Source organism: Heterodontus francisci, chromosome 5, assembly GCF_036365525.1.
Source record: "Heterodontus francisci isolate sHetFra1 chromosome 5, sHetFra1.hap1, whole genome shotgun sequence".
Classification (NCBI taxonomy): domain Eukaryota; kingdom Metazoa; phylum Chordata; class Chondrichthyes; order Heterodontiformes; family Heterodontidae; genus Heterodontus; species Heterodontus francisci.
In genome coordinates this window covers 85,975,143-86,001,717 of record NC_090375.1, presented here as the reverse complement: position 1 = coordinate 86,001,717, position 26,575 = coordinate 85,975,143, and the positions used below count along the sequence as shown (strand labels likewise).

The 26,575-nt window shown below is 44.0% G+C and overlaps 1 protein-coding gene across 4 annotated transcripts in view; it reads left to right on the top strand.

Annotated features, from left to right (window-relative positions):
- The window catches only part of greb1l (GREB1 like retinoic acid receptor coactivator), a 405,959-nt gene that overhangs the window by 187,207 nt on the left and 192,177 nt on the right, over nt 1–26,575 (top strand). For all 4 annotated transcript variants that reach the window (XM_068031722.1, XM_068031724.1, XM_068031723.1 and 1 more), the window contains one exon: nt 3,440–3,599. In XM_068031722.1, the coding sequence (XP_067887823.1) occupies nt 3,443–3,599 (157 nt within the window). In that variant the 5' untranslated portion in view covers nt 3,440–3,442. The remainder of the gene's footprint in view (nt 1–3,439; nt 3,600–26,575) is intronic.

The following is a 26,575-nucleotide window of genomic DNA, read 5'->3' as shown; positions in this document are numbered from 1 at the left end:
CAACATAACTTGCACCAACTCCCATTCACTCATTACCCCTGTACTGTCTGACCGACATTGGTTTCCAGTCCAGCAAGGCCTTGAATTTAAAATTCTCATTCAGGTGTTCAAATCCCTCATCGCTCCCTTTCTCTGCAACCTCCCCCAGCACTACAACCCTTTGAGATCTGTGCTCTCTAATTCTAGCCTCTCGCGCATCCCCAAGTAGCTGCCTAGGTCCTATGCTCTGGAATACCTTCTCTAAACCTCACTGTCTTTTTACCTCACCCTCCTCCTTTAAGACATTCCTTAAAACCTGCTTCTTTGATGTGTTTTAATATCTCCTGTGTGACTTGGTGTTAAATTTTGTTTGATACCCCTCCTGTGAGGCGCCTTTGGGCATTTATCTATGTTAAAGTTGCTATATATACATACAAGTTTTTAAAAAACTTTGTTTGTGGAATGTGAGCGTTGCTGGCTAGGCCAGCATTTGTTGCACATCCCTAATTGCCTTTGAGAAGGTGGTGGTGAGCTGCCTGCACTAGAGTGTTAGCGTAGATTTTGTGCTCACATCTCTGGAATGTGACTTGAACCTTCTGACTCAGCGGTGAGAGTGTTACCAGTGGAGAGAGGTAGATAGCGATGATTGATCGGGGCCGATATCACTAGTCAGGGTAGGTAGTGGATGTCATTTACTGGCAGGGTAGGCAGAGGCTCGTATTATTTTGATTTGGGACAGGAGGAGCAACTACAACTACCACCGTGTCTTTACTGTAATAAAACATCCCAAGGCGCTTCACAGGAGCATTATAAAACAAAATATGACATTGAGCCACATAAGAAGATATTAGATCAGATGGCCAAAAGCTTGGTCAAAAAGGTAGGTTTTAAGGAGTGTCTTAAATGAGGAAAGCGAGATAGAGAGGTGGAGAGATGTTGGGAAGATATTCCAGAGCTTGGGACCTAGGCAACTGAGGCACGGCCACCAATGGCGATTTAAATTGGGAATGCTTAAGAGGGCGGAACTAGAGGAGCACAGATATTTCAGAGTATTGTGAGGCTGGAGGAGATTACAACGATAGGGAGGGGCGAGGCTATGGAGGGATTTGAAAACAAGGATAAGAGTTTTAAAATCAAGATGTTGCTTGACTGGGAGCCAATGTAAGTCAGGGAGCACTCCTGTTGTTGTGCTGTGCAGGTTCATAATTTGAAAACGGGTCCTCCTAGATACATGCAGGATCCTAATTGAAATAAATTATTCTGCACTTAAAATATTCACGATGTGCGCTGCTGTTACTGGTGCTTCTGCCTTGTTCAATATGGCAGGCAGTACACTTCCAGCCAGAGATGTGGGCATGCTTCCTGCCTGTCATATTGGGAGCAGAGTAAACCATTGAAAAACAAGCACATCATGGCCAAATTTCTAGGTCCTTAAATCCTAAATGGCATTTTGCTAGAATTAAATGGTTGGTTGGTTGGCATCCTTCCATCTGCGAAAGATGATGGACACACAGCAAACAATCCATTTAGGTGGGGTGTCTTCTCTTGGTGCACCTTTGCTGATGGCTGTGAAGGTCAATCCTTGAGAGGCAGGTTCTGCCACATGCGCCACACGTGAAGCTGCCAAGTGACACTGTGAGTTGTTGCTTTTGACGTTGGTCCCTGTTGCCAAGCTGCTGTAGCCATTGTTCGTTGTGGTAGTGCACACTAGTCCACAGGATGTGTCGTCATTTCCCTCTTTCACCAGCTAGTGACTCCCAGGTGTGATTGTCGACATTTTGGGCTTTCATGTCACGCTTGCAAGCATCCTTGAAGCGGAGCTTCGGGCGCCCCACTGAACATCTGGCCCTGGCTTCCTCACCGTACAGAAGGTCCTTGGTTATGTGACAGTCTTCCATCCTGCAGACATGTCCCATCCACCAAACCCACCTCTGTATGATTAGTGCCAACACATTTGGGAGCTATGCCTTTGAGAGGACTGCCACATTTGTGATTTTGTCCTGTCAGGATATACCCAGAATGCACCGCAGACAGCGAAGATGGAAATTTTTGAGCTTCTTTTCCTGGTAGCAGTAAGTCACCCATGTTTCACAGCGATACGGCAAGGTGCTGAGAACACAGGCATTATAAAGCATCAGCTTGGTCCTAAGGGTCAACTTATCCCATGCGTGTTTCGCAACTCGGCCAAAGGTGGTAGCTGCTTTCCCTATGTGTGTATTGAGCTCTGCATCAAGGGACAGACTGTCACCATGGATCCAAGAATTTGCTAACCGCATCCAGTGGGGTGTTGTTTAGTGTGCTTGGGCGGAGATGCAACATCTTGTCCCATGACCACTGTTTTCTTGATGCTTATAGTCAAGGAGAACAAGTTACAGGAATGGGAGAGACAATCCATGAGTCTTTGTAGCTGAGTTTCCATGTGAGCGACAAGCACAGCATCATCAGCATAGAGGATTTCTCCGATCAGGAAGTGATGTGTTTTTGTCTTTACTTTCAGCCTTGATAGATTGTAGAGCTGGCTGTCTGACCTAGTGTGCAAGTAGACCCCTTCCAGATCTGCAGGGAAGGCGAAGGTCAGGACCATGGAGGTGGAGATGCCAAACAGAGTAGGGGCTTGGACACAACCCCTGTTTCACTCCATTCTTCACTCCAGAACTGTCGGAAGTGGAGCCATCAAACTGTGCAGTACAATGCATGTTGTCATGGAAGGAGCAGATGAGACTGAGAACTAAGATTAAATAGTGTTAGCTTTTCAGCCAGGCATCTGCTTTCTCCATGCAGACTGGCTTCATTCAGATAACAGATCACTATCATTGGTAACGAGGATGCTGTCAAATCTCACTGCTGTAATGTTTCTTGTCCCTTTGTGATAACAAGGATGAGAAGTTATGTCAGCAGATATAGTGGAAAGAGGATTGAGATAGGTAGGAAAGGATTTCACCCAGTTTTCTTATTTCTTTTTTCTTCTGAAGTGGGTTCTAATACTGGGGTAACATAATAAGCAAATGATTTACTCCATCTTGCAGAACCCATGGGAATCCCTTATAGCTACCACATGAACTGTTGTGTTTAACAGGTTACAATAAAACTTCCACTCTAGCTTAATGAATCTCCAGATTTACCAAAATGCTTTGCAAATGTCTGCCAATGTTTCATTTTCCACATATGCATACCTTTGATGATCTGCATGACCAAATAGTTAACATTTACTGCAAGGCATCCTGGAAAAGTAAAGTTGTGTAAAAAAAAAATCTCACTGTTCTAATGTGTGAAAAAGGATTAAATAAGTTGCATACTTCTAAATTTTCTTTCAGCCAGGCTGTTTTTGACTGTTTTTTTAAATTCTGCCATTCTATTGGAGCCTGAAGTTCTAAATATCCTAGGATTTATATTGAGAGTACCAATAATCAGTTCTTTAGTTCATGCATTGCTCATTGATGTTACTTTGTCTCGTTTTCAGACAATGGGAAATTCATATGCTGGGCAACTCAAATCTGCACGCTTTGAAGAGGCTCTTCACAATTCGATAGAAGCATCACTTCGGTCCAACAGTATTTCTCCTCGACCAATCTTCTCTCAACTGTACCTTGAATCGGATCAGCCACCTCTGTCTCCTGAAGGTCAAGATAACATTTGTTTGGTTTCATTGATCATTAGAGAAAGTGACTAATTATATTAAGTGATTTTTTATCACTGGGATCCACTCTGAAACTGGTATTTTTACTTCCTCTGGGACTTTTTATGCAAGATTGTGGTACTTGTGTAGCAAATTGCACTGCATGCAGCAAGTGCAGATACTTGTAGGATTTGTCATGGGATGTGGTACTGTGCCAAATCACTTACCCTAATGAAAAATCGTTTAAGTAACAAGCAAAGCTGGTGTATACATAAACATCCTGCCAAACTGAGATTTGGCAGAAAGTAGGGAGAATGCGGTTGAATGAATAGATCAAAGAGTCTATTTTTTTTTAAACAACCTGCTTTGTACATATAAACCCCGACCCAAAAAGGGAGATCTATGGGTGAATCTGCTGTGACATTACAACATCTTTTATATCCAACTTAGTTATTCTCAGTTGAGATTAGTTGTCCTCAAGTGACATTCTACAATGTCTTTAATTAGTCTGTATTCTGCAATCAAAAAAAACTTTCCATCTTTTTTAGGATTCCCACTAATCATTGATATTGATACAAAAGACAGCATAACTTACCTTTACACTCATTTATCAGAGTTTTGATATTCATGATTCAAGCAAGTTACTTTCTTCTTTAGCAGGCTTCAGACAGAGAAATAAGTAAGGATGTTGCTACAATGCTATGTGCCTCACTTAAGGAAGGTTCATCAAGGATTTGGGGAGCATGGATTCTTACTTATTCAGTTATGAACTTCATTTAGAATTCAGACACAAATTTACTTTGAATTCAATTACAAAAAGCTGAACAAAAATGAGCTTACAGGAGAAACGGCATGTTTGTGGTAGTTGGTGTCTGATAAACAAAGTGCATTCAACTGTCTGACAGGTGGTAAATTGTCAGAGGGGACAGAGGTGGCTATGACTGGGGGAGGGGAGGGAAAGTACAGGGCAGGGAGGCTCAAGATTTCCTTGTGCCGCTCCTGCATCTTCTGGCCCACAAGGAAATCCAACTTACCTGGGCGTCTTTTGGCCATGATCCTGGCTGCCGCCAGCTTTCACTGGTGAAGCATGTGCAATCCATAGTAGTCCATTTGTAGTCCAAATGATGTCATTGGATCCTGACTTTTAAATAGTAATGAGGCCCCAATCTAAGGTTGCAGCTATTGCCATGCTACAAGGACATCTCTTCTTCCTTCTCTTCCTTCTGCATGTCTTTCTTTCTGCTCTTCTACTTCTTACTCTCCTTTTTCTCTATTTCTACTAGTTCTCTTGCACTTCTTTCCTCATCCAGTTCTCTGTCCTTCTTCTACAAAACTTCCGTTTCTTTTCCCTTAAACTTTTTTCTCACTTTTTCTCCTGCTTCACTTATCATTTTCTCTCTCCCTGTTCTTCAAGTTCTTTCACACTTCCTGTCAATTGTTGCTCTTTTTTCTTATTTTCTTGATCTAGTTTGCCTTCTTCCTTAATTTCTTGCAGTCTGTCTCCTTTTCCACATTTTGCTGGACTTAAACACGTTTGGAAAGATGGCCAATATGGGCGCCATGTGGTGTGGGTGACGATTTATGATTTGGGCTGCATGTCAGCAGGTGGCCTGTGAAGCACTTGGCCCAGTTAGGTGAGCAAACAGGCAGGCCGGTCATTCGAGAAGGCAGACCTGTAAAAATTTTCAGATAGGCAGATGAGCAGGTGGGGTGGGAATACTTTTGCCGAGTTTGAAGAATTAAGACAGGTGGGCAAGCAAATGAGCAAACTGGGAAGCAGTAAGCACAGCTTAATCAGAGAGTGCAAGGCACCCAGAATGGACAGATTAGGCAATACTTGAGCTGGATTGGTAAACAGGGTGTTGCCAAGTACTTGGGCCAGGTGTATCAGTAGAAGGCCCTCGTGGGTCTTTGGGTTAGATATGTGAGCAGGAAGACCAAGGAACTCTAGGACCATTCAAGCTATTGACTGATGAGGCAAGCCAGTCAAAAAGCATTCGGCTGAGCGGGGAACCTTTGCAACTGTCTGATGATGCCAACGTCATTCTTGGCTTGCTCTGACTTACCTGCTCTATCCCTATCTCTAGCCATTCCTGCCCGAATCCTCTCCAGTGTTTTTTCATCAGCTGTAATTTTCCATCAGACTATGTGGGGCTTACTTACTAACAGCAAGTGTGTGAAATGCCAGTCTTGTGACTCAAAATCTTTTAGATCTTATACACAATAAATGCATGTTGGAAGCTGTAGCCTGCTATCTTGAAGCCTTTCAGCTAGCAATGATACACCTGGGAATCAGCATGAACTCAAGGCTCAAGCTTCTCATATAGGCACAAGCTTACAATGGAAAGCTTGTTACAAACCTTCCAAGCACAAAATGCCATTGTGTGGGTACGTTTAGTCACTTTATTGTAAAGTCTTGTAATTTTCTATGTCTTTCGTGTGCTCTAAACCTTTTCTGCAGTGTTGACTAAAACATGTCAAAAACAATTTCAAGCAATTTGGTTGATTTGACTTCTTTCTTTTATCAGTAAATATTGCCGGTTACTGATCCATGATTCATTTTTACATAAGTCTTTAATATTTACTCTTGGAAGTTTATCTACCTGCTTTCCTCATGTTCGATTGGATAATGTCTACTTGTTCAATTGTGATTCGCTGCTGTTTTATGAATGTGAAAGTTGATCTCATCAAGTGTGAAATTTACATACAGAAAAATGTGATGCCTGAATTATGATGGACAAATTGTGTGCTTGGTGCAAGATTTTTTTATATGTAGGTAAATATCAGCTGTGCTGATACTCTGATTCATGTTTCAAATTACCTCCCTTCTAAGTTAGGACTCAGTTTTGCTTATATCCCTCACCATGTGATTGTGCGTGATTTTGTCAGGATAAGCCTTTAACTGTCATTAACAAATAATTTTTTCCTGTTACTTTATTTTCACTCATCTTAAAATCGATTCGAAGTGTTGAGAATAACAGATGACAAGTGTATTATAGCTTTCTAATACCTTTCAAACCTGCGACCTCTACCACTTAGCAGATGCATGAGAAAACCTCCACCTGCAAATTCCCCTCCACACATGCAGACTTGGAATAACATCACCGTTCCTTCACTGTTGCTGGGTCAAAATCCTGGAATATCCTCCCTAACTGCACTGTTGGTATACCTTCACCAGATGGATTCAAGAAGGCAGCCCACCACCACCTTCTCAAGGGAATTACGTATGGGCAACAAATGCTGGCCTTGTCAGCGACACTCACAACCCATGAAAGAATTTTAAAAATGCCTGCCTTTTCATGGGATATACTTAGGTTCCTCCCTCACCTCTTTTCCCAGTTCTATATCAATGACTATATCCATGTCATTTCTTGCTTTTGCCCCCAGCTGGAAAATTTCAGCAACTACTCAGCCTCCTACATTGTTCCAATGAAGCTCAATGTAAGATGAGGTTCATCACTTATCGATTGGACACTTTACAGCCTTCCGGCTGACAGTATTGAGTTCAACAATTTCAGATCATAATCTCTGCCCCCATGGGGAGAAGAATAAATTTTAAAAAGTCCGCAGAAGTTGGCAATCTGAAATAAAAACAGAAAATGCTGAAAATGCTCAACAGATCAGGGAGCATCTGTGGAGAGAGAAACAGAGTTAACAGACAGAATTTTTGTTTCCGGGTCCTGATATCACCTTCCAGGTGAAATGTGAGTCAGGAACCCGGAAATGCTAGTGGTGGGACCCCGAGGGAGATTTTAGAGGAGGTGGCCAATTAAGTGGCTTGGAAGGGAACTTGTAGGTGATGGTGTTGCCATGCGTCTAATTAAGGATGGCAGGCGGGCTCCTGAGGCTGGAGGGCCAATAGGATGCCATCCAGCACTGAAAGATCAGCAGCCCCACCTTCCTTGATGGTTGCTGCTGAAGTATGTAAGGAGGTGCGAGGGCCCCACTATTCCCGGTCATCGGCCACAAATGGGCAATAGAAAAACAGCCAAAGGAACTAGGGTTGTTAGACTGGAGGGGGAAAACTTCACAGTAACGGCACTGCTGTGATTGCGGCCCTTTATTTACGCGATGTCTTCTGAATTGAATGGACTCTCTGGCTCCGATGGCTACCTGGCCTGCCACTTGGAGGCTGCCACCATTTCACAGATGACATCCTGGCTTGCCGGGTACCCCGATCGCTGGCTGGAAAACCCAGACAGCATTGGGAGAGTGCCCTTAATTAAGCCCATAATGAGTTCAATTGGCTACCCGCTAGGGTCAGTCAGGTAATCAGTCCCACCATCACCTCATCTCCTGCAGAATCCTGTGGAGGAGGGAACGTGTCGTGGAGCCAGCCCAACAGACTTCCCTCCTGTTTTCGACCTCCCCACCCCGCATCCAGACCCACCTCCACGGGTTCTTGAAAGTTCTGCCCATGGTTTCAGATAAATGATCGCTTCTCAGAACTGGAAAAAGTTAGAGGCATAACAGGTTTTAAACAAATAGAGAGGCAGGGAAGGTGGATGGGGAGAGGGGCGAGAACAAAATGGAAGGTATGCGGAAGGGTCAAAGGCAGGAGAAATTAGGTGACAAAAGGGATGATGGTGCAAAACAAAAGGGGAAGGTGACGGAATAAATAAAGAAACAAAAGAGGTGCCCAAAGGAGCTATAAATGGGAATAGCAGAATCCTTACTAACAAATTGTTGAACTCAATACTGTCAGCCGGAAGGCTGTAAAGTGTCCAATCGATAAATGATGCACCTCATCTTACATTGAGCTTCATTGGAACAGTGTAAGAGGCTGAGTAGTTGCTGAAATTTTCCAGCTGGAGGCAAGAGCAGGAAATGGCATGGATATAGTCATTGATACAGTACTGGGAAAAGAGGTGAGGGAGGAACCTAAGTATATCCCATGAAAAAGCAGGCATAGTCAAGACCCGGGTTCCCAAGGCAACATCTTTTTAGTTGGAGGAAGAGAGTGGCGTCAAAGAAGAAGTTTTTCAATGTGAGAACAACCAGGCGAAGGAGGTTGGGGACTGGTTGGGCCTTCATTCAAGGAAGAAGTCATCCTGGTGTGGATGGAGGTGTAGAGGGATTGGATGCCCATGGTGAAATAGATACATTTTGGGCCTGGAAACTATTAAAGTGATCGAGTAGCTCACAGATATTTTCACTGTTTACTTTTTAGTCATACCTCCTTTTCTGTCAAAATTAATATCTGGCAAAATATATTGCCTGAATGGTGAGATTTAAGGTGATTATATTGAGGGTGTTGCTCATGTTGCCATGATGCTGGTGAAATCTGTCAAAGTATCAACCCCTTTATTAGTTTGATAACTTGAATGTTGGATAACACATTACCTGTAAAATCTACGCAGGTATATTTAATAGCATAGATCCATTAAGGGGAAGCTTGATTATCACACGAGGGAGAAAGGAACAGAAGATTGTACTGATCAGATTAGATGAGAGGGGAGGAGACTTGTATGGAGCATAAACACTGGCATGGATCAGTTGGGCTGAAAGGCCTGTTTTTATGCTGTACTTTCTATGTAATTCTATTATCATAAAATTAACCAAATAGGTACATTTCTAAGTACATTCTTAAAGAAGCAGAAAGGTCTAATACTGAAAAAATGTCAACTGAAATTCTTCCCAGTATTATTTTTCTTTCAAAATCGGGGAGTACTTTAAGCAAAAAGCATACCCCCTAGAATTTCTTCCTGATTTAAGTAGGTTTGCAAAAAATTAAGTCTCAGAACTGTGGAAGTGGTACCTCTCAACTTTGCTGATTAGTTTTACCAAACTATACATGGTTTTGATGATAATTATGCTGAATCAGTTATCAAGTAACCCAGCTGACCACCTGTTCGTGTTAGGAATATAAACAAGTTGTATGGTACGGGTTTTTCAGATCTCACATGGTCATTCATAAATTACCTGGCCAACACTAGGACTGTAAATTAGACAAGTAGATGTCCTGTGGTATTTGCCCTGTGAGTTGGAGGTTTTATGAGAACAGGTATAATTACCAGAGACACTGAGTTATCAACATTGGGTGTGGCCCTGGGATCTATCTATACTGGATGAGATCTCCACATCCAACAGTATTTTCAGGCATGCTCCCAAGATCTGGGAGCACTGGCATGAGGCACCCAGAGTTCCTGGGGTATGGGAGAGGGAGGCTGCAGGAACAATGTGCCACACTTGGAATTTAGGATTACCAGAACAGGGATCAGGCATCCGAGGAACTCTTGGCAGAGAGGTCTAAAGGTCTGGGAATGTTGGGGGAGATTATGGATTGAGAGAATTGGGAATATGGTCTAGGTGTTTTTAAGTACTGCGATGAGGACATGGCATCTAGGAGTGCGGTAAGTCTGAGGTCCAGAAGGATTCTGGAAAGTCGCTTTACAGCAACTTTATGTTACTGGGATTCTGGCAATATTGGGATGAGCAGAGTCCAACTATGTAGGGTAGGAGGGTCCAGGAAAATGAGATCCAAAATGTTGCTGGCACCTTTCAGCTGCTCTGGCCTCCACCACATGTCCGAAACCCAACTATTACTTTACCCATTGTCAGTCAGCTCCTAACTTTATGTTCTTTCCTTCTAGCATATAGGCATAAATATTCCGTTTCTTAAAATTAATGGATAAAAAATTCATGGATTGAGGCGGCACAGTTTCCCAAGAAGCATTCCTGGTGTTTTTCAGGAGTACATTATTAGTATCTGGATTACACAGTCATTAATGAAGATGGATTTCCATAAACAAACAAAACTAACCTTATAAAATCCTCAAATTAATCATTAATGCAGTTTCTAGGTTTTCTGTTAAGTCTCAAAGTGCATAGACATTAATATGACAGAGTTCATTGCCTGTTGCTCTGGAACCTGACTCATTTTCAATCCATTGTTGGAATCCTTTCTTTCCTTCCTAACCATAACAAGAAACCATCAACAGCTGATAATTTGCCCACTGCTGTCTGTCACATGATAATAGCTGTTTATGTTCCCACATGCTGTTTCTGTTTTAAGGTGACAAATTCACAATAGAAAAGCACAATCGTAACATATTTATATAAATTCATTACTTGCCTGAAATAAAAACTTTGAGAATTCAGCTTCTGTTTGTTTCAAAATCTTTTGGAACAAAGAATCTGTCAAATTTCTCAAAATAAGGGGGCAAACAAGTCTACTCTTTTCGTCCTGTTCATGCTTGAAATGTATGCTGGGAAATTCTGAGAACAGCACATACTCAGAATAAACAGATGTGATTCAAAACTCTCTTCAGTGTTGTGGAAACATATTGGGTTAAAAATTGAGTTACTCTGGTTTTTGGGCATGGGGGGCGCAATTTGTGAGTTGCCCGTGCCCATGCAGATTGAGGTGGTGTGCCACAGAATTTTCATGTACCCACCTCAGCTGCATGATTGTAGCGATGACTCAAGCGACTTCAGTGCTGCTTCCTGCCCCACCAAGCAGCTCTGCATGCAGCAGGGGGCCCCGGCAGCGTTGTTTGCTGATCATGTCATACAGCAAGCCTGCCCTCTTAAAGGGAAGCAGCACAAAAATATTGCGGCAGTGTAAATTATTGCAAAGTGAACACCAGGGCACAAGAGGGATCCATAGTGATGGATGCAGCACTGAGGCATTAGTGCTGCAGGCGTGCAGGAGGAGAGAAGCTATGGGTCCCGGAGGGTGGGGGCGGGGATTAGTGGGATGGCTAGGAGGCCCTCAAGAACCACCCTCAGAAGTGAGTGGGAGCAGGTGGCCAGGGAGGTCAACTTCAGGAGTTTGGACTTGAGGACATGGCAGCAGTGCCACAAGAAGTCTAATGACATCAAGGTCAGTGACTGCATCTTAACATGACATCTCCTACCCAATGCTCCACCAGCTTCTCACACTTCTCAATGTATCACTCAGTCATGCCTAACATCCAGATACTTCACCTCACACTCTCACACCTACCAATGCTGACAGTCTCATACTTATTTCTCACTCCATCCACATACCTCCAGCTATTCAGCTATGGCTGTTACATCATCCAAACACAGTGCTACGCAATCACTAACGTTCTGCCCTCTCTCTGGCAGAACAAAGTGACATACAATAGAAGAAAATCCTGTTGACTCTGTCTGATTGCCTTGAATTTTTCTAATCTTTAATAATAGCTTCTAACATTTTCCCTCAGACAGATGTTAAGCTAACAGGCCTGTAGTTTCCTGCTTTCTGTCTCCCTCCATTTTTGAATAAAGGAGTTACATTTGCTATTTTCCAATCTAACGGAACCTTCCCCGAATCTAGGGAATTTTGGAAAATTAAAACTAATGCATCAACTATCTCACTAGCCACTTCTTTTAACACCCTAGGATGAAGTCTATCAAGAACCAGGAAGCTGTCAGCCCGCAGCTCCAACAATTTGTTCAGTACCACTTCCCTGGTGATTGTAATTTTTTTGAGTTCCTTCCTCCCTTCCATTTCCTGATTTACAGCTAATACTGGGATGTTACTTGTATCCTCAATAGTGAAGACCGATGCAAAATATCTGTTCAATTCATCTGTCATCTCCTTATTATCCATTATCAAAACATAGACTCACTTTTTATAGGACCAATGCTCACTTTGTTAGCTCTTTTCTTTTAAAAAATATCCATAGAAACTCTTACTATCTGTCTTTATATTTCTAGCTAGCTTTCTCACGTACTCTAATTTTACCTTCCTTATCAATCTTTTAACCATTCTTTGCTGTTTTTCATATTCTGTCCAATGTTCTGACCCGCCTCCCATCTTTGCGCAATTATAGGCTTTTTCTTTAAGTTTGATACTAGCTTTAACTATTTTAGTTAACCACGGATGGAGGTTCCCACACTTGGAATTTTTCTTTCTCGTTGAAATGTATCTGTTCTGTGTATTCTGAAATATCCACTTAAATATCTGCCACTGCATCTCTATTGACCTATCCCTTAACCTGATTTGCCAGTTCACTTTAGCTAGGTCTGCTTTCATGCCCTCATAATTGCCCATATTTATGTTTAAAATACTAGTTGTGGATCCTCACTTCTCTCCCTCAAACTGAATGTAAAATTCAATCATATTATGATCGCTGCTACTTAGGGGCACATTAACAATGAGGTCATTAATTAATCCTATCTCGTTGCACAATACCAGTTCTAGTATAGCCAGCTCTCTGGTTGGCTCCAGAACGTATTGTTCCAAGAAATTTTCCCGAAAACATTCTATGTACTCCTAATCTAGGCTACCTCTGCCCATCTGATTTTTCCAGTCTATATGTAGGTGAAAATCCCCCATAATTGTCGCTGTACCTTTCTGACAAGCTGCCATTATTTCTTCTTTTATACCCCGTCCTACAGTGTTAACGTTAGGTGTCCTGTACACCACTCCCACAAGTAACTTCTTGCCTTTATGATTTCTCATCTCTACCCAAACTGCTTCTACATCCTGGTCTCCTGAACTTAGGTCATCCCTCTCTATTGCACTATTACCATCATTAATTAACAGAGCTACCCCTCCACCTTTTCCTAGCTTCCTGTCCTTCCTAAATGCCATGTACCCTTCAATATTCAGGTCCCAATCTATGTCGTCCTGCAGCCATGTCTCTGTAATGGCTTTCAGATCATATTTACTTATTTCTATTTGCGCTCTCAGTTCATGTGTTTTGTTTCGAATGCTACCTGCATTCTTTAGTTGTGTCCTTTTATTATTTTTGTAACCTCTAGCTTTATCTGTTGATTTACTCTTAGATTTGTACGCTCTGTCCCTTCCTGTCACAGTCTGTGTATCATTACTCATATTAATATTAATATCTTTCTTTCTTGCCTTGCCTCTACTCCTTGATTTCCATATCTTCCCAAATTTAATCCCTTGCCCCCACTATTCAGTTTAAAACCCTCTCTACTTCCCTAGTTATGCGGCTCGCTAGAACACCGACCCCAGCAAGGTTCAAGTGTAGACCGTCCCAACAGTACAGCCACCACTTTCCCCAGTACTGATGCCAGTGCGCCATGAACCGAAACCCACTTCTACCACACCAGTCTTTGAGCCACGCATGAATTTCTCTAATCTTATTTGCCCTATGCCAATTTGCATGTGGCTCAGGTAATAATCCAAAGATTATTACCTTTGAAGTTCTGCTTCTTAATTTGGTGCCTAGTTCCTTATACTGACTATGCAGAACCTCTTTGCTTGTCCTGCCCATGTCGTTGGTACATACATGGACCATGACGACTGGATCCTCCCCCTCCCACTGTAAGTTCATCTCCAGAGCTGAGCAGATGTCCCGAGCCGTGGCACCGGGCAGGCAACACAGCTGTCTGGACGCTCGCTCTTTGCTGCAGAGAATACTGTCAATGCCCTAAGTTTACTGTCCCCTCTACCACTACATTCCTTTTCTTTCCCTCCACTTGAATGACTTCCTGTACCATGGTGCCATGGTCAGGTTGCTCATCCACCCTGCAGTCCCCACACTCATCCAAACAAGCTGAAAGAACCTCAACCCTGTTGAACAATCGCTAAGGCTGAGGTTCCTGCCCTCCGGCTGTCTGGGTCCCTTTACCTGCCTCAGCTGCAGCCACACTCTCCTGTCCCCGACCACTGACCAAATCAAACGACCCTATTCTAAGGGGTGTGACCACCTCCTGGTACAAAATGTCCAGGTAACTTTCGCCCTCGCTGATGTGTCGCAGTATCTGCAGCTCGGACTCCAGTTCAATGACCCTGAGCGGAAGCTCTTCGAGCCGCAAAAAACTTAGTGCAGACGTGTTTGCCCTGGATCACACTGGCATCCAGGAGCTCCCACATGCTGCAGCCGTGTCACAGCACTTGTCCTGCCATTCTTAATGTGTTTTAATTAACTACTTAACTATTTTATTTAATTATTTATTTTATTTTCCTTTTTATTAATATATTTTATAAAGCTTACCACTTTACTATTTTAAATGTTATGACTAGAATGGACCTTAATGGGATTAGGGGTAGTATATTGTGATGGATAAAAAATTGGTTGGCAGACAGGAAATAAACGGGTCTTTTTCCGAATGGCAGGCAATGACTAGTGGGGTACCGCAGGGATCGGTGCTAGGATCCCAGCTATTCTCAATATATATTAATGATTTAGATGAAGTAACGAAATGTAATATCTCCAAATTTGCAGATGACACAAAACTGGGTGGGAGGGTGAGTTGTGAGGAGGATGCAAAGAGGCTTCAGGGTGATTTGGACAAGCTGAGTGTGTGGGCAAATGTATGGCAGATGCAGTATAATGTGGATAAATATGAGATTATCCACTTTGGTAGCAAAAACAGGAAGGCGGATTATTTTCTGAATGGCTATAAACAGAGAGGGGAATATGCAACAAGACCTGGGTGTTCTCGTACACCAGTTGCTGAGGGTAAGCATGCAGGTGCAACAGGCGGTAAAAAAGGCAAATGGTATGTTGGCCTTCATAGGGAGAGGTTTCAAGTACAGGAGCAGGGATGTCTTGTTGCAATTAAACAGGGCCTTGGTGAGGCCACATTTGGAATATTGTGTGCAGTTTTGGTCTCCTTATCTGAGGAAGAATGTTCTTGCTATAGAGGGAGTGCAGCAAAGGTTTACCAGACTGATTCCTGGGATAGCAGGACTGACATGAGGAGAGATTGAGTCAGTTAGGATTATATTCACTGGAGTTCAGAAAAAGAGTGAGGGGGGATCTCATAGAAACCTATAAAATTCTAACAGGACTTGACAGGGTAGATGCAGGAAGGATGTTTCCAATGGTGGGGAAGTCCAGAACCAGTGGTCATAGTCTAAGGATATGGAGTAAACCTTTCAGGACTGTGATGAGGAGAAATTTCTTCACCCAGAGAGTGGTGAGCCTGTGGAATTCGCTATCACAGAAAGCAGTTGAGGTCAAAACATTGTATGATTTCAAGAAGGAGTTAGATATAGCTCTTGGGTTTAAAGGGATCAAAGGATATGGGATTAAAGCGGGAACAGGTTTACCGAGTTGGATGATCATAATGAATGGCAGAGCAGGCTCGAAGGGCTGAATGGCCTACTCCTGCTCCTATTTTCTATGTAATCACTTACCAGATACTCACCAAACAGGTAGCTTCTTCCCAAACCAATCACCTACCTGCTTGCCTGGTTTGATGCTATGTTTGATTTAAATTAAATTAAATTAAAAGCTTACCTGTATACTCACCCCGGCAGCTCTCTCTTTCCCTGCTCTCGCTGTTGATTGTGATTTACTCTGATGTCACTTTTTGATTTTTCCCCTGTTCCTCTCTCTGTCTCGTTCTTTCTCTGATCTCCGACTCTAGCCTTTTGGCGTGCTTTTTAAACCTCTGCTCCCACTGTGCTCTTCTCTCTCTCGCTCTGTCTCTGGTCTCTGACTCTGGGCTTTTGGCGTGCTTTTTAAACATCCTGCCGTGCTGCTTGCTGTCTCTCTCTCTCTCTCTCTGTCTCCGACTCTGGGCATTTAGTCATGAAAATATCAATTGACGCAGCATCCACATCCTTTCGGGTGATAGAGCTCCAGGTTTCCATTACTTTGTGTGAACAAGTGCTTCCTGTTTCAATCCTAAGCACCCTTGCTCTAATTTTAAAATTATGTCCCCTTGTTCTGCATTCTCCCAACAGAGGAAATAGTTTCTCTGTATCAACCTTTATAATTCCTTTATGATTTTAAACATATGAATTAAATCATGCCTCAAACTTCTAAACTCAAGAGAATACAAACCAAGTTTATGCAACCTGCCCTCAAATTTAACTGCTTAATCCTTGAATCATTTTGCTGAATCTGCAATGTATCCCTTTCAAGGTTAATATATCTTTGCTGAGGTTCAGTGCCCAAACTCTGGGTGGGGTCTGACCAAGCTGTATACACCTCAAGCATCACTACTTTTGTATTCCAATCCCCTTGAGGTAAAGACCAGCATTCCATTCACTTTTCTTTATTACTTTTTGTACCTGTGTAGCTTTTAGTAATTTGTGTACATGGACGTGCAAATCCCTGTACTTCTTCACAGCTCCTATTTTCCTACCATTAAGAAAATAACTCCAGATGTCTTTCTCAGATCCAAAGTGGATGACCTCACATGCCCCCAAAATGAACTTCATATGCCATAGTTTTGCCTACTCAACTTCTTCTTTGGCCTCCTTGTCTCGAGAGACAATGGGTAAGCGCCTGGAGGGGGTCAGTGGTTTGTGGAGCAGCGCCTGGAGTGGTTACAAAGGCCAATTCTAGAGTGACAGACTCTTTCACAGGTGTTGCAGAAAAATTTGTTTGTTGGGGCTGTTACACAGTTGGCTCTCCCCTTGTGCTTCTGTCTTTTTTCCTGCCAACTGCTAAGTCTCTTCGACTCACCACACTTTAGCCCCGCCTTTATGGCTGCCCGCCAGCTCTGGCGATCGCTGGCAACTGACTCCCACGACTTGTGATCAGCGGAGACATGGACAGCCGGTGGGTCTGATACCAGTGACGAGCTCGCTGTACAATGTGTCTTTGGGGATCCTGCCATCTTCCATGCGGCTCACATGGCCAAGCCATCTCAAGCGCCGCTGACTCAGTAGTGTGTATAAGCTGGGGATGTTGGCTGCCTCGAGGACTTCTCTGCTGGAGATACGGTCCTGCCACCTGATGCCAAGTATTCTCCGGAGGCAGCGAAGATGGAATGAATTGAGACGTCGCTCTTGGCTGGCATACGTTGTCCAGGCCTTGCTGCCATAGAGCAAGGTACTGAGGACACAGGCTTGATACACTCGAACTTTTGTGTTCCGTGTCAGTGCACCATTTTCCCACACTCTCTTGGCCAGTCTGGACATAGCAGTGGAAGCCTTTCCCATGCGCTTGTTGATTTCTGCATCGAGAGACAGGTTACTGGTGATAGTTGAGCCTAGGTAGGTGAACTCTTGAACCACTTCCAGAGCGTGGTCGCCGATATTGATGGATGGAGCATTTCTGACGTCCTGTCCCATGATGTTCGTTTTCTTGAGGCTGATGGTTAGGCCAAATTCGTTGCAGGCAGCCGCAAACCTGTCGATGAGACTCTGCAGACACTCTTCAGTGTGAGATGTTAAAGCAGCATCGTCAGCAAGAGGAGTTCCCTGATGAGGACTTTCCGTACTTTGGTCTTCGCTCTTAGACGGGCAAGGTTGAACAACCTGCCACCTGATCTTGTGTGGAGGAAAATTCCTTCTTCTGAAGACTTGAACGCATGTGAGAGCAGCAGGGAGAAGAAAATCCCAAACACTGTGGGTGCGAGAACACAGCCCTGTTTCACGCCACTCAGGATAGGAAAGGGGTCTGATGAGGTGCCGCCATGTTGAATTGTGCCTTTAATATTGTCATGGAATGAGGTGATGATACTTAGTAGCTTTGGTGGACATCCGATCTTTTCTAGTAGTCTGAAGAGACCACGTCTGCTGACGAGGTCAAAGGCTTTGGTGAGATCAATGAAAGCAATGTAGAGGGGCATCTGTTGTTCGCGGCATTTCTCCTGTATCTGACGAAGGGAGAACAGCATATCAATGGTCGATCTCTCTGCGCGAAAGCCACACTGTGCCTCAGGGTAGACGCTTGGCCAGCTTCTGGAGCCTGTTTAAAGCGACTTGAGCAAAGACTTTCCCTACTATTTTGTCTACAGTTTTGTCTACTCAAATAGAGAGGGAAATAATAGGTTAACAAATACATACATCTTTCAAAATTTTAAAATAGAAATAAAAACAAATAATCTCACCTCGCATAGTAAATATCCAAAACTGCACCAGTTCAGAGCTGAGAGCAGCTTTGCACACCTTCCTGTCTCTTAGTCAAGGCTGCTCCCCATGGGCTAACTGAGGAAAAAGACACCATCACACACACCAAAGATCCCGTGCTCAGACAGTGGCAGTGATCTGAGGGCAATAGATGAATCTAACAGCCCAGACCCGATCATCTTGGGGCGCTGCAGTGGTGGCGTGGCGCAGTGGTTAGCACCGCAGCTTCTTCAGTAAACATTTTTAAAGCTAAGGTAGATATCTTTTTGAACAATAAAGGAATTAAGGGATACGGTGGGAGCGCGGGTAAGTGGATCTGAGACCACGAAAAGATCAGCCATGATCTTATTGAATGGCGGAGCAGGCTCGAGGGGCCGGACGGCCTACTCCTTCTCCTAGTTCTTATGATCTTATGATCTCACAGCTCCAGCGACCCGGGTTCGATTCTGGGTACTGCCTGTGCAGAGTTTGCAAGTTCTCCCTGTGACCGCGTGGGTTTTCGCCGGGTGCTCTGGTTTCCTCCCACAGCCAAAGACTTGCAGGTTGATAGGTAAATTGGCCATTGTAAATTGCCCCTAGTATAGGTAGGTGGTAGGGGAATTGAGGGAAGGTGGGGATGTGGTAGGAAAATGGGGTTAATATAGGATTAGTATAAATGGGTGTTTGATGGTCGGCACTGACTTGGTGGGCCGAAGGGCCTGTTTCAGTGCTGTATCTCTAAATAATAATAAATAAATAAAATCTTCTTGTCCAGCATCCACAACCAACTGTTTTCAAACACCGCACTGTGTTGGCTGGGTTCAACTGTCCTTTGCTTCTTTCTGAATTGCCTGACAAATCCTTAGCTCTGAGACCCTCCCCCAGCAAGAATTAACTTTACATGGTGCTTTTAAACATCAAACCAATGGGATTCAAATTATCTAAGAGCACACAAAAACTTTGTGAAATTAATTAAATGTTACAGTGCTTATCTCTTTTTTTATTTTTTTTAGAGATACAGCACTGAAACAGGCCCTTCAGTCCACCGAGTCTGTGCCGATCATCAACCACCCATTTATACTAATCCTACACTTAATCCCATATTCCTACCACATCCCCACCTGTCCCTATATTCTCCTACCACCTACCAATACTAGGGGCAATTTATAATGGCCAATTTACCTATCACCCTGCAAGTCTTCTGGTGATGGGAGGAAACCAGAGTACCCGGTGAAAACCCACACAGACACAGGGAGAACTTGCAAACTCCACACAGGCAGTACCCAGAATTGAACCCAGGTCGCTGGAGCTGTGAGGCTGCGGTGCTAACCACTGCGCCGCCCATGAAAATACTATGAAAATAGTATTCATCCTGAATTGCCAACTAAGATCTATTCGTTACCAATTTAACATCAAGTACCTCTTTTTTAAAGGGAGCACAAACAATTGACCCAAATTTATACTTAAAGCAAAAACTGATCAAATTAAATCAAAATGCTGCTGACAGTAAAAAGAATACAATGCTCTCTTGTGTCACCCAGTGGCCAGAACCTGCAATTGCAGTGGCACAGATTATCTCATTAACTGGAAAATCCTATTAAAAAGGTGACCGGGCAAATGTAAAAAAAGTGTGAACACAATTAATATGGAAAAATCCATCAGCACTTCTGACATGGTATATTTGAATGGACAGATGGTAGGATGTATTGCAGTGATAGTCTACTGGATACAACACAGAAAAAAGATTTGGGGTTATTGCTGCAAGATCATTTAAGACAAATGCAGTGTTGGGTAGGAATAAATAAGGATGATAGTATCTTGGGCTGTATAGTGCATGGAATAGAAAACAGTCACAAGATGTGATGTTTATCCTATAGAGGGTTTGTTTCCATCTGCAGTATTGTATACAGTTCTGGTCACCAAATTCGAGGAATGATATCATATTATTTAAGACCAGCCAAAGGTTACTCATCTGATATGGTGCCTCAGACACCTGAACTTCAAGGTAAAACTGTTTGTTTAAACTGGAGAAGAAGAAACTGAGCAGGGATCCTTAAAGTTACTGATAATTTGAACCCTGAGAAATTGTTCACTATGATCCTGAGAAAAATACCAAGGGCCCAGGGGATGAAATTCAGAAGAGGGAAGATGAATGGGAAGTTCAAATATAACTATATCACATAGTAGCGATGAATGTTTAGAATGGACTGCCCAGGCAGGCATTCAAACCTGATAATATCAGTAATTCTAAGAGGGCGTTGGTGAGAAAATCAATTGTAGGAACATAGTTCTAATTGTAGAACTACCTGTTCTGTTTTTGAACTCAAGGCTAGCCAGATGGACCAAAATGGACTTTTCCAGCCTTGTACATTTCTATGTTCCAGTGATTCCTCATAACTCTCCAAAAGATATAGGCCTAAAAAATTGCCAGTGCCCATTTTTGGGCACCTCACTCACAGTGTGCCAACAGACCGCTCTCAAATGAGGGGGTCGGAGGAGCCCAGAATTTTCATCCTCTGACCTCATTGTCATAGAGAAGGCTCGGTGGTAGGAGCCCACGCAGGGTTGTCTATCAATTTCTAGGTATGGTCGCGGGGGTTTGGAGTATTGTTGGGGGTGGAGGGGGGGGTGCGTCCAAGTGTCTCTAGGGGGGTGGTGGGGGTTTTGGTAGAAGGCCGGGGAAGAAGATTACAGAGGGGTCTGCAGAATTGCTTCTTTGTGCATTTTGGACACAAAATGTCACCAATTGCACTGAAAATTTAGGCTCTACGGAGCCAGATTTGTTACCCATGAGGTATTTGTAGATCTAACAATGGAGGTGTGAGGGAGTGTGGCATTACAACTGCTGCATTTTGAGTTGAGGCTCCTTCAGATGGTTCCTGCTTGTGACACACATTTTTGAGAGAAAAGATAGCTTGTAAGTAGTCTTGCTACATATAACATGAATATCAAAACATGATCACCTGGTAGGTACAAACACGGTATTTGAATTTTGCTATTGCATTTTGAGTTACTTAAACAATGCCATCCCTTTGCAGTATTTACATGGAAGGGCTGATGTTATATATGTATGTGTGAACATTTCCAAAGAGATTTTACTTCTGCCCAATTATAGTGGAATTAAAGTGATTGCTGTAGCATGTATAAACCCTTTAAAGTGCTGCAGAGAAAGTGTCACAGTGTATGACCTAGAATTTCTTGGAGAAAGTTTGTCGACTTTGTGCATTATGGAGGTGATGTATAAAGGAAAATAGGGTCAGAAGGCATTACCCTATGCTGCTAATATGCCACCTCAAAAAATAGTCTTCAGAATTTACCTCTAGTCATTCAACTGTGTCTGCTGCCTGCCATGAGCCTACTCCATCATATGTCAGTGTAGGTGGGGATGAGACCTTCTTCTCCACAGGATCAACCTTTATTTCCCACCAAGTTCCTGCCAATACAAAGGTGACAATGCTGGGACCAGAATGGTGTCTCAAGTTGGAAAGCACATTGGAGGTTGTTGTTGACATTTTCAGTGAACCTGTAGGATGTTAAAACATGAAAGAGTCTGGCAACATCCAAGCCTCTTGTTACATTCTGTGCAGAGTTTCAAAAGCTAAGTTAATTTTCGAAAGTAATGGATTTCTATCATGGAAGAGGATGAGGAGGACATGGAGGAGCAGAAGAAAGAATCTTGAACGCAAGACCCATGCCAGAAAGTCGATAGATGAAGGATTTTGCCTGTATACTGAAAGACCTGGACATCTTTCAAGCTTGGGCTGATAAGTGGCAAGTAACATTTGCACCACTCAAGTGCCAGGTAATTGACCATCAGTACGAGAGAGAGTCTAAATACCTCCCCTTGATGTTGAAAGGCATTGCTATCACTGAATCCCCTGCCATCAGTATTCTGGGGCTAGAAAGCCTTTGACCTCGTCAGCAGACGTGGTCTCTTCAGACTACTAGAAAAGATCGGATGTCCACCAAAGCTACTAAGTATCATCACCTCATTCCATGACAATATGAAAGGCACAATTCAACATGGTGGCTCCTCATCAGAGCCCTTTCCTATCCTGAGTGGTGTGAAACAGGGTTGTGTTCTCGCACCCACACTTTTTGGGATTTTCTTCTCCCTGCTGCTTTCACATGCGTTCAAATCCTCTGAAGAAGGAATTTTCCTCCACACAAGATCAGGGGGCAGGTTGTTCAACCTTGCCCGTCTAAGAGCGAAGTCCAAAGTACGGAAAGTCCTCATCAGAGAACTCCTCTTTGCTGACGATGCTGCTTTAACATCTCACACTGAAGAGTGCCTGCAGAGTCTCATCGACAGGTTTGCGTCTGCCTGCAATGAATTTGGCCTAACCATCAGCCTCAAGAAAACGAACATCATGGGGCAGGATGTCAGAAATGCTCCATCCATCAATATTGGCGACCACGCTCTGGAAGTGGTTCAAGAGTTCACCTACCTAGGCTCAACTATCGCCAGTAACCTGTCTCTAGATGCAGAAATCAACAAGCGCATGGGTAAGGCTTCCACTGCTATGTCCAGACTGGCCAAGAGAGTGTGGGAAAATGGCGCACTGACACGGAACACAAAAGTCCGAGTGTATCAGGCCTGTGTCCTCAGTACCTTGTTCTACGGCAGCGAGGCCTGGACAACGTATGCCAGCCAAGAGCGACGTCTCAATTCATTCCATCTTCGCTGCCTTCGGAGAATACTTGGCATCAGGTGGCAGGACTATATCTCCAACACAGAAGTCCTTGAAGCGGCCAACACCCCCAGCTTATACACACTACTGAGTCAGCGGCGCTTGAGATGGCTTGGCCATGTGAGCCGCATGGAAGATGGCAGGATCCCCAAAGACACATTGTACAGCGAGCTCGCCACTGGTATCAGACCCACCGGCCGTCCATGTCTCCGTTATAAAGACGTCTGCAAACGCGACATGAAATCGTGTGACATTGATCACAAGTCGTGGGAGTCAGTTGCCAGCATTCGCCAGAGCTGGCGGGCAGCCATAAAGACAGGGCTAAATTGTGGCGAGTCGAAGAGACTTAGTAGTTGGCAGGAAAAAAGACAGAGGCGCAAGGGGAGAGCCAACTGTGCAACAGCCCCAACAAACAAATTTCTCTGCAGCACCTGTGGAAGAGCCTGTCACTCCAGAATTGGCCTTTATAGCCACTCCAGGCGCTGCTTCACAAACCACTGACCACCTCCAGGCGCGTATCCATTGTCTCTCGAGATAAGGAGGCCCAAAAGAAAAAGAAAAGAAAGAACATTTGCACCACTCAAGTGCCAGGTAATTGACCATCAGTACGAGAGAGAGTCTAAATACCTCCCCTTGATGTTGAAAGGCATTGCTATCACTGAATCCCCTGCCATCAGTATTCTGGGGCTAGAAACTTAACTGGATCAGCCATGTAAATACTGTGGCTTCAAGAGCAGCTCAGAGATTGGGTATTCTGTGGTGCGTAACTCACTTCCTGGCTCCCTCAAAACCTGTCCACCATCTACAGGGAACAAGTCAGAGTGTATTGGAATACTATCCACTTTCCTGGACGAGTGCAGCTCCAACAATATCAAAGAAACTCTATACCAGGGGTGTCCAGGGGGCCACATTACAATTTTTGTCCTACACGGGACCGATGAGAAGATTTCAGAAAGATAAAGGCATTAAAAATTTATCTTGCTATGAATCAAAACAACAACAACCGTGCATTTTTGTGAAGAAGCTTTAAATGAGAAGAATTTATTGACATACTTTCTTGTTGCTATGTTTGAATACTGATTTAGTGAGATACCTGGCATTATTTTTGCTTGCATAAGTACGCAATCTTTGCCCGCACACTTGATGTAGCAATGTGGAATATTCCAGATAGATATTCATCTGTCAAGAGGGATCTTGATTTCTTTCTCCTCCCTCTCTCTCTCGCTGTCTCTGTTTTTCTCTCTCTCTCTCTCTCCCCCTTTCTCTGTATCTCTCTCTCTTTCTCCCCTCTCTGTCTTTCTCTGTCTGTCTGTCTCCCTCTCTCTCCCCTCTCTGTCTCTCTCTCTCTCTCCCCCTTCTGTCTCTGTCTCTCTCCCCCATCTTTCTGTCTCTCTCTCTCCCCGTCTCTCTCTATCTCCCTATCTCTCTCTCTGCCCCCTCTCTCCCTGCCTCTCTCGTCCCTCTCCCTCTCTCTCCCACCTCCCCCTCTCTTTCCCCTCTCCTTCCGTCTCTCCCCCTTCCTTCCCTCTTTCCCCGTCCTCTCTTCCCCCTGCCCTCTCTCTCCCCGCCCTCTTTCCCCCACCCGCCCTCTCCCCTTCTCCTCCCCTCTCTCCCCCCCCCTCTCTCTTCCCCTCTATCTGTCTCTCTCCCCCAGCCATCTCTCTCTATTCCGCCCCGCCTCCTTTTTCTTTATGTCTCTATTGCTCCACTTCACCGCTCTGCACTCCTTGCTCCCCATAAACGTGCAAACTAGAGGCAGGTTGTGAACGCCGCCTCTCTGCTGGTGGGTGCAGCCATATTGTCTGGGAACGGGGTGCCTGATATTCCGGCAGTTTACATCCACGGGCCAGATGGAAACCTTTGGAGGGCCGGACTCTGGCGCATAGGCCGTATGTTGGACAACCCTGCTCTACACCATCCAGGACAAAGCAGCCAGCTTGATTGACACCTCATGCAACACCTTAAACATTCACTTCCTCCACCACCGAAGCACAGTGGCAGCAGTGTGTACCATCTTCAAGATGCACTGCAGCAACTCACCAAGGCTGCTTCGACAGCACCTTCCAAACCCGTGACCTCTACCACCTAGAAGAACAAGGGCAGCAGATGCATGGGAACACCACCACCTGCAAGTTTCCCTCAGAGCCACACACCATCCTGACTTGCAACTATATCGCTGTTCCTTCACTGTCACTGGGTCAAAATCCTGGAATTCCCTTCCTAACAGCACTGTGGATGTACCTACACCAGATGGATTGCAGCAGTTCAAGAAGGCAGCTCATCACCACCTTCACGAGAGAAATTAGGGATGGGTAATAAATGCTGGCCTGCTCGCATCCCATGAACGAATTTTAAAAAATAAGGTGAGCCATGTGGACCAATTGTCTGTGGGGGGAATACTTGGGTAAGAGTGATCATTGTATCATAAAGTTTAGATTAGTAATGGAGAAGAACCAGGAACAATCTTAAGTGGAACTTCTAAATTGGAAGAGGGCTAACTTCAATGGGATGACAGGGGATCTAGCCAGAATAAAATGGAACCTAAGACTGACGGGAAAAACTCTAACAGGAGAATGGGTGATCTGTAAGGAGGAAATGCTTCATATTCAGTCTGGATACATTACAACAAGGGCAAAAGGTAAGGGAACCAAAGCCAGGGCTCCTTGGATAATGAGGGAGATCGATAATATGATGAAACAAAAAAAAAGGGTGTACAATGCATGTCATTGAATTCTTTAAGCGAGAACCAAGCCAAATACAATATGTTGAGAGGGAAAATGAAGAGGAAAATAAGACCAGCAATGAGAGAAAATAAAAATAGAATGGCAGTTAACATAAAAGGGAACCCAAAAATCTTCTACTGGCATGTAAATAGTAAATGGGTAGTAAGAGCTGGGGTGGGTCTTGATAGCGACCAAGAGGGTGATATATGCTTAGAGGTGCAGGGCAAGGCTAGAATACTTAATGAATACTTCGTATCAGTGTTTACGAAGGAAAAGGATGCTGATAAAACTATCGGTAGAAGCAGAGATGGTAGAGGTAATGGATGGGATGAAAATTGATAGGCAGGATGGACTGGAAAGGATGGCTATGCTTAAAGTGGATAAGTCGCCTGGTCCAGATGGCTTGCATCCCAGGTTGCTGAAGGAACTGGGAATGGAGATAGCAGAAGGGCTTGCCATAATCTTCCAATCTTCCTTCGATACATGGGAGGTGTCCGAGGTGACAAATTTACTTTTTTGATGAAGTAACAGAGAAGGTTGATGAAGGGAAAGCAATGGATGTTGTCGACTGGATTTTAAGGAAGTATTTGACAAAGTACTACATAAAAGGCTGGTTAACAAAATTGATGCTCATGGAATAGAGGATCAGCGCCAGCTTGGATAAAAATTGGCTTAAGGACAGAAAACAGCAGGCTGAATTTTGTGTGGACCTCCGGGACAGGAACGGAGGTGGGGGAGGCATAAAATCAGAATGGGAGGTGTCAGACAGGAAGTCTGAATTTTGTGACGTCCCATCGCGATTTTGCTCATGGTTAGCATGGGGTGTAGATTAGACATCGATGTGGTGGGC